This window comes from Temnothorax curvispinosus, unplaced genomic scaffold (assembly GCF_003070985.1).
Source record: "Temnothorax curvispinosus isolate PA1 unplaced genomic scaffold, ASM307098v1 QBEX01010899.1, whole genome shotgun sequence".
Lineage (NCBI taxonomy): Eukaryota > Metazoa > Arthropoda > Insecta > Hymenoptera > Formicidae > Temnothorax > Temnothorax curvispinosus.
Window position 1 is genome coordinate 65,657 of NW_020220679.1, and position 10,715 is coordinate 76,371.

Consider the following 10,715-nt stretch of genomic DNA (forward strand, 5'->3'; position numbering starts at 1 on the left):
TAAGTGGCAAAATTGCTTATCAACGTTGTTGTTCTCCGACAAACTTACTATTGAATAAATTGTAAAATTTTTTAATTTTTCTCTACAGTATATGTCAAAGTAGAGTTAATTCGTGCTATGTAAAATTTTCTGCAGGTTTAGCGCATATATTATTGAGAGTTTTGATTTTAACTCTCGTAGCATCTAACTGATATGTTCCTGCTTAACTGGCACGACTTTTTATATAAATGACAAAATAAAATAGACATATGTTATAAAAAGAAAAATTTATTTCAAGTTTAAAAAATTCGATGTTTTTCGGGGAAGATGCAAAATTGATTATTTATGAAATTATTCAATCAGATGCGACGTAACGCAATTGATATCGTTTATAATTGTTACATTATACAATGTTCAGGCACGATTGAGTTGTTTAAGTGTAAATGAGCCTTATAACGTTTCACATCATTGTCACGATTCACATTTATGATAGTGATGGGCATCAGCTTTCTTCGTTATCCATCGTCGAAATCTCCGCGCGGCGAAATGCCCGCGAAATCGAGTTTAATAAGCCTGTGGCGAGTGATACTTTCGTAAACTTTTTTAACACATGTAATATCAGTAAAACGCTAATCGTCATAGCAAATGAACAAAGAATAATTTTTTTTTTTTCAAAGTTTATCTCGCTCAAGAAATGAAAGAGGTTGATCATTGAAGTATCAATAATAACAAGTATCTTCTCGTCTTGGTGAACGCGATTGTCTGAAAAGCACCATCAATTTGCACAAGATTGTCCAGTCTCATGAAATAGACATGTTCCAAAAGCTCGAAATCTGTTTATACTGGAGCTCGGCTTAATTGTTAGTTTTACTTCAGTCATAAACGTATCTGTATTTTCTAACGTAAGAATAATTTGCTCAGTGCCCTCTATTACCTGTATAAAAATTATATACAAATTAAAAGAAATATCCGTCTAATTAGAATTTCTGCTCATGTTAATGCATTTGTTAGTAAATTTTCTGCACTTGCAAAAAAAAATACATTATTTTTATAAAGTGATACACTTAATTGAAATAATACAAGACAGCAAATAAAAAAAGTGAACAATCGAAGCAAAGAGGACAAATCAAGAAAAAGCTCCCAGGCGTCCCTCTCTCGATTTTAATGAAACTTGATAGTTTCGTAGAGAGGGTCGAAATATTCGAGATGTATTTTTTATTGGCAAGCAAAAGTGTTTAAAAGGTGAAATCACCTCTCGAAAAAATTGACCAAATTTTCATTTTTTGGCTATAACTTCTGAATAAAGAATAATAGTGTACTTTCATAAATTAAGTAAGTCCTAAACGCAAAAATTCAATAGAACTTTACCTTGGTTTCTGGTATAAGAGTCAGCCAAGTCATTGCAGGAAATGATAATCCCTCCACATGTACAAAGCTTGGAGCATTTCCTTTAACGTATGTGGTATCGATTATAACGTAATGGACTTTACCAATATGCCCCAACATAAATATAGCCCATTCCTGAATCAAAAATTGATAATAAATTATTTTGTAATTGCTACTATTGATGGCACAAAAATATTAGAAAAAGATAATATTTTGGAGAAATAATAATTATTCTATGCAATTTAACGAACACGTTAAAATTAATGTACATTGTACGAAGTACTGAAAGAAGATAATTTTCAGACCATTTGTTACAATTTTACGATTAGTGCATTTTATCTTGCGTACCACATCATCCCTAGCCTCTCCCACTACGGATTGTTCAGATTGTTGTGCCACGAGTGGTATATTTTTCATATTTGGCATATTTTTCGCAGTTTCCCATCCATCATCCGAGTTTATGGGGCTTCCAGGTTTCAGTAAGTTATTGGGATGCCCGGAGTGTTTGCTACTGTAGGATACACAACGACCATTATAAATTCTGGAGATCAGATCGAATCGCACAAAGTCTGATGGTTGCTGGTAAAGTCCATGCACTGTCTTTCCATAAACGCGTAATCTGGCGACACCACCGTTGGGGAAGATGTTGAGCCGCAAATGAGTAACACTTGGCCAATTCGTATTACATTTGACAAAGAATTTTTTACTGACTGACGGATAACCGGGTTCTAGACTTGTCGTCGTGAGCAAATCTGGCCAGGCCTGAAATTGCATTTATCATATGCGACGAAAACAAAGCAAAGGGAATGCATTTTTTATACGTAGGAGAAGTTACTTCTCTTGTAAAAATCAGTTTTGAAAATAGACTGCTAGAATATTGCAGACTGCAAAGGTGATAGATTGTAGAAATATATTATATAACAGAATAAAATAATTAAATTGTAAAAATAATTTAAATATGTGTTTCTTCATTTATATTCAATATTTTTAATTAAACACAGACATTAATTTAGAAGTTAACTTCATAAAAATTAAAATTGCAAAAAAAAAAAAATTTCAATAATACAGATTTTATAATATAATTGTATTTTTTTAGATGCCTACCTCTGAATGAATTTGATTGATACGTTTCATCTCAGACAAGGTAGCGCTTTGGCCTAATCTACCAGTCCGGTTTTGAATATGAACAGGTATAGCTGCGTAATAAATTAATTGTAATATGTAAAAATTAATATCTTTTTCTCTAAATACATGAAATTCTAAAAAGTTATCTCAAATAAACAACCTCTCCTAGCGCTTTGTATGGAAAACTGGTTCGGAAAATTGTTTGTAAAGAAAGCCGTGTCTATGCAAATAAAATCTATTTTAACGTCGGCTGCAAACTCAATAATCGCAAAATCAAGTTTTTTTTCGTGTCTACTTTTGGTTACCCATCCGTCCATAATTCGGTTACCAAAATTCGTAAAGCCCTCCTGTTGCACAGGTTCTTCCTCCTAAAATAAAAAATAAACAATAATGAATATATTAATATTGTGCGCATTCTTTTTGCTATACATGTTCTGTGCATTTTGTATACATAAATTTCATAATAAATTTATTGTAAGTTGTCTTTTGTATTTTATATTTCTCATAATGTCAAAAAGATATTTATTGAAATTATTACATCAATCTACTTATTATGAAGACAACACCACTTACCTTAAGTAAATTTTCGGCCACACCAAAATAATCATCGGTTGCAAATACAATTCTCGCACCGTTCTGAAAATTATCAATAAATATATTAAAATCTTCATAAGTTGCGGTTAAAAAAAGAAGCAATTTGTTTTACAATGCAACATCATTAATCATTTGAATGACGATGATGTAAAAGAAGATGTTTGAAAGAATCAATAAAGAAAAGAAAGAGAGACGGCTTGAAAATTCGATAAGAAATCTAAAAGCATTATCGGTTAAATATACGTTGTTGATAAAACAAATATTTTGTATTTTGTACAATATATGTGTTAATGATAAAATAAATATTGTATTTTGTGCAATCACAAGAATATAATATTACTTAAGAATAAGAAATTTATTTAACAAAAAAATTGTTACGTAATTTTATAGAACTATACCTATATTATATTGCAATTCGGTTGATTAAAAAAAATAACTTCAAGGATCATTATGTATAATCAATTAAATTCTTATGTTCCTATATGTAGGTATATGAATATGATTCCAATAATATCATATTTGACACATTAAACTATCATATTTAAAGAGAAAAATTACCTCTCTGGATGACAATTCATACACTTCCTGATCTTCCATAGTACCGAGTTCCTGTACATTTTTATTTATTTCCATCTATAATAATGCAAAATATTATTTTTGGTACCTATTTACGTACATCGTTTACTTAAAAGTATAAGGTGTATAAGGAATAGAGTGTCAAATTTCTTAAGGACGGGCGAGCTATCTTGTGATAATGTAGAGAACGATACTATAATAATCCAATATAATAATAAAAAAATTGTATTACTTAACTAGAATAGATATGATTTGAAAGACTAATATCTAACATCTATTTTATATATATTATTTAATATTTAAAGTCTATTCTATATAAATAAAATAATGAACATACCTCGTTCTCAATATGACGTAATATATAGAATAATTCCCAGAAAAAATTCTTCAGAATTATAAATATGTATTATGATATTAAAGTAATATCACAAGTATATATGTTACGAAACAGAATGTTTTGAATAATTTGAATAATATTTCCTTGACTGTTTTCACAAACGCCACTGACTAATTCCTTAAGCCGACTGAGATAACGTATATTTCATACCAGATGTGATGTTTAGCCACGTGTCCTTTCCATGTACATAACATGTCACAGGTAAATATAAGATATTATTATGTACCACGTCGTCATGCTTAAACTGGTTACGTCCTTTTACTTATTTTAAATCAAATTTTCACTCTCAGAAAGAAAATTGTAAAATAATTTTCTTTATAAATATTATAGGTATAATATTAATGCAAGTATCGATATTATATATTATTTAAGTAGAATTTGATGTGTATTCGAATAACTACGAATAAAGTATTTATTAATATTTCTCAAGACTTTTATAATAATAACGCATTTACAGTATTGTGCATTTTAATAATAATTATAATTGATAAAAAAAATGTTATTTATCAGCCTCTGCTAAGCGGTAACAAAACTATTTAGCGTTTCTAATTAATCTATTGTTAGAGTTTTTATAGTTCGTTTTTCTAATTCTAACTAACAATTAGTAATAGATGCTTAGCATTAAAGTTAAATCGAATCGATTTAATTAAGAAAAAAGAGGATTTTAATGTTCCGACAATAACTGTATTTTAAGTTCGACAAAGAATCGGCGCGCAGTTTACTAACAATAAGTTGCAGAAAAATACGTGTATAAAAATTACACACAGAAAATAGTATTAGGCTACCAAAATCCGAGCTCGGACTGCAAATGACAGTTCCTTTTAAATTGATTGTATATCATGACGGTCTTGTTAACATTATTTACAATTAATAACATTGTCGACCATGTTTTGTGTTCCTGACATTTGTCCGAGTTTTGGTATGGGTTAGATTAATTTTTTTCGAGGTGAGAGAGTACAGAGGAAACAGCGGATCCCTCCCTCGCCTACGCGTTTCTTTTTCAATGTTACTCTCATTGTCAATCAAAATATACATGCATACATATATGTTCGTAAATTGAATATTAATCAAATAACATTTGGAAAAACTGCAGCTCATATTATATATAATAATATACGAAGAAATATTAATACATCTTATTATTTACTCCTTTTTGAGCATAAAATATACTACGAGAAGATATCATTCTTAGGTGTTCTACAATCCTTACTCTTATTTTTAGTCACATATGTGTTTGTCTTCAATTTCAAATATCTTAGAAACTATAAAAGAGCTCTGCTTGATTCAAACGTGTTTTACTGAGGAATTAATCCTCTACAGTATACATGTGTCAAGATTAAGTTTATTCGTGCTGTGTAAATTTTTCTATAGATTTATCATACATTATTGAGTCTTGATTTTAATTCTAGCATCTACCCGAAATGTTTCTGCTTAACTGACATAATTTTCCATGTAGTTGACAAAATGAAAGACACATATATATATCAATTAAAAAAAATTTTTTTCAAGTTTAAAAAAATTTGATGTTTTTCTGACAGATCGCAAAATTGATTGTTTTTGAGATTACTCGAGCAGATGCGACGTAACAAAGTGCGGCGAAATGCCCACGAAAAGAAGTTTGACAAGTTAAACTATAGCGAGTGATTCTCTCGTTAAATTTTTTAACATATATTGTAACATCATAATATTGTAATATTGTAAAACGCTAATCTTCGTAGTCAATAAGCAAAAAATAATATTTCTTCTTTAAATTTCAATTCTTTTAAATGGTGAAAATGGTTGGCCATTAAAGTATCGATAACAAGTATCTTCTCGTCTTGATGAACGCGATTGAAAAGCACCGTCGTCAATTTGCACAAAGTTGTCGTCCATCAGTCTCATGAAATAGACATGTTCCAAAAGTTCGGAATCTATTTATACCGCCGTTCGGTTTAAGTATTAGTTTTACTTCAGTCATGAACGTATCTGTATTTTCTAACGTAAGAATAATTTGCTCAGTGCCCTCTATTACCTGTATAAAAATTATACAAATTATAAGAAATATCTTTCTAATTAGAATTCTTGCTCACGCGTTAATGTCTTTGTTAATAAATTTTTTACGCACTTGCAAAAAATACACTATTTTTATAAAGTGATATACTTAATTGAAATGGTACAGGACAACAAATGAATGAGAAAAAGTGAACAGTGACTCGAAGTAAAGAGGACTAACAATTAAAGAAAGGCTTTCAGGTGTTCCTCTCCGATTTTAATGAAATTTGCTGGGTTTGTAAAGAAGGTTAAAATATTTGAAACGTATTTTTTATTGGCAAGCTAACATGTTTAAAAAGTGAAAAAATCCCCCAAAAATTGACCAAATTTTCGTTTTTTGGCTATAATTTCTGAACGAAGCATAATAGCGTAACTTTATAAATGTAAAAAATGTACACAACTTTCTATTATTAGCTCTCAGTTTCGCTGGTCGCGCGCAATTAAATATATTTCTGATTCTTTCTAGCATATAGAAATAAAACTACATTACCACACATTTTCCTTTAAATAAAATCTTTCCACTAGAAAAGTATTTATGTCCATCAATAGTTGAAAAAGAAGTAAGTTGAAGAAAAAGAAGAAATAGTTGAAATAAGACTTAAGTTTCATAACTCATATTTTTTATGTAAAAAAATTAATTTTTATTTTAGTGGAGAGTTTTTGAAATTCTGTACATTTACAAAATTACGCTATCATGTTTCATTCAGAGGATATAGCCAGAAAACAAAAATTCGGCCAATTTTCAGGGGCTGATTACCATGATTCACCACTTACGATTAATATATTTGCTTGTCGATAAAAAAATACGTATCAAATGTATTGATCAGTGCAACAAACCCACCAAGTTTCATTTAATTATATAAAAAGTTTAAAATAGGAGAGGTATACTAGGAGCTTTTCCTTGTAAGTTCTAAAATACAAAAATTCAATTAAATTTTGCCTTGGTTTCTGGTATAATAGTCAGCCAAGTTGAAGAAGAATATGATTTTCCCTTCACATGTACGGAGCTCGGAGCATTTCCTTTGAAGTGTGACGTATCGATTACAACAAAACGGATCTTACCAACGTGCCCTAACTTAAAGTCAGCCCATTCCTAAATCAAAAATTGATAATAAATCTTTTTCTTATTACTACTATCAATAACACAAATTAGAAAAAAAATATTTTGGAGAAATATGTGATTATTTTTTGCAATCTAACGAACACGTTAAAATTAATGTACATTTTGCGATGTACTAAAAGAAGATAATTTTCAGACTATTAGTTTACAGTTTTACGATTAGTGCATTTTATCGTTGCGTACCACATTATTTCTAGCCATTTCCACTATGGATTTTTGTGCCATGAGTGGCATATTTGGCATAGTTTTTACAGTTTCCCATCCGTCATCTGCGTTTATGGGGTTTCCAGGTTTCAGCAAATTATTAGGGTGCCCGGAGTGTTTGCTACTGTAGGATACACAGCGACCATCATGAATTCTGGAGATCAGATCAAATTCCGCAAACCTTGATTGCTGATAAACATGCTGCACTATCTTCCCATAAATGCGCAGTCTGGCGATACCACCGCTTGGGAATATGTTGAGCCGCACATGAGTAACACCTCGGTGATTTATATTATATCTGACAAAGAATTTTTTACTAATCGACGGATAACCGGGTTCCAGGTTTGTTTTCGTAATCAAATACTGCCAGATCTGAAATTGCAGTAATCATTTATCGTATATGATGAAACCAAAGCAAAGAAAACGCATTTTTTATATATGTAAGAAAAGTTGTAAAGATTACTTTTGAAAACAAATTGCAAGAATAAACTCAGGGAAGGATGATAAAATTCTAGAAATATATATAACAAAATAAAATAATTAAATTGTAAAAATAATTTAAATATGTATGTGTCTCTTTGTTTATATCTAGTATTTTTAATTAAACACCGAAATTAATTTATAAATTAATTCTATAAAAATTAAAGTTGCAGAAAAATAAAAATTTTAATAATACAAATTTTATAATATATGTATAGTGTATTTTTTTTAGATGTCTGACCTCTGATTGGAAATGTTCGATAGATTCCATCTCATGGGCGGTAGCACTTTGGCCTAATCTATTATTCCGGTTTTGAATACAAAGTGGCATAGCTGCGTAGAAAATTAATATATATATATATGTGTGTGTGTGTGTGTGTGTGTGTGTGTGTGTGTGTAGATATATAAATTAATATCGACTAATGACTTCATTAAACATGAGATTCTAAAAAGTTATCTCAAACAAACAACCTGTCCTTCTAGCGCCTTGTATGGAAAATTGGATCGGAAAATTATTCGTAAAGAAAGCCGTGTCTATGCAAATAAAATCTATTTTAATTTCGTCTGGTAACTCAATAATCGCAAAATCATGTCCTTCTTCGTGTCTACTTCGGGTTACCCATCCGTCCTGTTGTACAGGTTCTTCTTCCTGAAATAAAGAATTAACATTGATGAACATATTAATACTATGCATATTTAACTGTGCAATTTTATTGCTGTACATATTCTGTACATTTTATACATTATAGTCATTATAAATTTATTGTTGTATTTTGTGTTTCATATTTCTTAAAACATTAAAAAGATACTATTTATTGTTGATTACCAAAATTATAGCTAATATCTAACAGATTAACAACCGTTCAAGTGACTAATGATTATAATAAATTATTACATCAATCTACTTATTATGAAGACAACACCACTTACCTTAAGTAAATTTTCGGCCACACCGAAATAATCATCAGTTGCAAATACAATTCTCGCACCGTTCTGAAAATCATCAATAAATGTATTAATATCTTCAATTGTGGTTAAAGAAAAAGAGCAATTTGTTTTTATACAATATATTTAATTATTTGAATGACGATGATGTTTGAAGAGAAGATAATGGAAAGAATCAATAAAGGGAAGAAAGAGAGACGACTTGAAAACTTAATTAAAATTGTAAGAACGTTATCAACCTACGAATGATTTCTTCTCGTAATATATACGTATATCATCCTAGATTGCGTAAAAAATACTTTGTTGATGAAGCAGATACAGTACTTCGTGCAAGCATAAGAATATAATATTATTTAAGAATAAGACATTTATTTAACAAAAAAATTATTACGTAATTATGTAGAACTATACTTATACTATGTTGTAATTCGGTTTAAAGAAAATATCTTCAAGGATTATTATGTATAATCAATTAAATTCTGTATGTGAATATGATTCCAATAATATCATTATATTTGACACATTAAACTATCATATTTGAAGAGAAAAATTACCTCTCTAGATGACAATTCATACACTTCTCTCTCATCCATACCGAGTTCCTGTATATTTTTATTTATTTCTATCTGTAATAATATAAAGTATTATTTTTGGTATCTATTTATGGAGATCGTGTAGTTAAAAGTATAAGATGTATAAGAAATAAAAATAATGTCAAATTTCTTAAGAACGGGGCAAGCTATCTTGTGATAATGTAAAAACTATACTAATCCGATGTAATAATAAAAATTTGGTATTGCTTATCTATTTTATATATATTTTTTATATTTAAATTCTATTCTATATAGATAATGAACATACCTTGTTCTCAATATAAATCAGTTGTGTAACTGTTTCGTTATATCACGATATAACGGAATGCTGCAAAATCACGTCATATACATATATATATTATGTAGATATTAATCGCATCAAAATATATAATATATAGAATAATTCTCAGAAAAAAATTTAGATTTTCCCAGAAAAGAATTATAAATATATATTATAATGTGAAATTAATATATATGTGTTACGATATGTTAAAAGCGTCTCACAAAATTTTTTGACGTATTTGAATAATACGTTTCTTTGACTGTTTCGATCCTTAACAAACGCCACTGACTAATTCCTTAAGCCGACTGAAATAGTGTATATTTCGTAGTTTCGTACCAGATGTTATGTTTAGTCACGTCCTTTTCATGTACATAACATATCATAGATAAATACAAAATATTATTACGTACCACATCGTCATGCGCAAACTGGTTAACGTCCTTTTACTTATTTCAAATCAAATTTTTACTCCCAGAAAGAAAATTGCAAAATAATTTTCTTTATAAATATTATATAATATTAATGCAGGTATTTAACGATATTATTACTTAAACAGAATTTAATGCGTATTTGAAGAACTACAAATAAATAAAATATTTATAAACATTTCTCAAGAGCTTTATTATAATAATTAACGCATTTTACCGTATTTTAATAATAATTGATTTAATAAAAAAAATTGTTATCAGCCTCTGCTAAGCGGTAATAAAGCTAATTGGAATTTCTGTTTAATCTATTTTTGGTTCCTAGTTTGTCTTTCTAATTATCTAACGTACAATTAGTAACATTCGACATTAACAGTCGACAGTAACAGTCGACCATGTTTTATATTCTTGGGCATCCGACTTTTTAGCAGGCCTTTTTGCTTTGAAGATTAACAAGATGAATCATTTTGATACAAGAAAAAAATTAGAAATATGAATCTTCGATTCTCTCTATAATAATGTATTTAATAATTCAAGAATGGATAATATAATGATTTTATGTATTAAAGCTTTTTGC

At 29.0% G+C, this 10,715-nt stretch overlaps 1 protein-coding gene across 1 annotated transcript in view; it reads right to left on the minus strand.

The window, feature by feature from the left end:
* Window positions 1-296: 296 nt before the first annotated feature.
* The window catches only part of LOC112460851, a 12,403-nt gene continuing 1,984 nt past the window's right edge, over window positions 297-10,715 (minus strand). Inside the window, exons 3-13 of the mRNA XM_025025749.1 lie at window positions 8,823-8,885; window positions 8,512-8,541; window positions 7,392-7,784; window positions 3,998-4,045; window positions 3,643-3,717; window positions 3,064-3,126; window positions 2,651-2,858; window positions 2,470-2,561; window positions 1,714-2,127; window positions 1,348-1,500; window positions 297-913 (exon numbers count right to left, since the gene is read on the minus strand). Of these exons, the coding sequence (XP_024881517.1) occupies window positions 755-913; window positions 1,348-1,500; window positions 1,714-2,127; window positions 2,470-2,561; window positions 2,651-2,858; window positions 3,064-3,126; window positions 3,643-3,717; window positions 3,998-4,045; window positions 7,392-7,784; window positions 8,512-8,541; window positions 8,823-8,885 (1,698 nt within the window). The 3' untranslated portion in view covers window positions 297-754. The remainder of the gene's footprint in view (window positions 914-1,347; window positions 1,501-1,713; window positions 2,128-2,469; window positions 2,562-2,650; window positions 2,859-3,063; window positions 3,127-3,642; window positions 3,718-3,997; window positions 4,046-7,391; window positions 7,785-8,511; window positions 8,542-8,822; window positions 8,886-10,715) is intronic.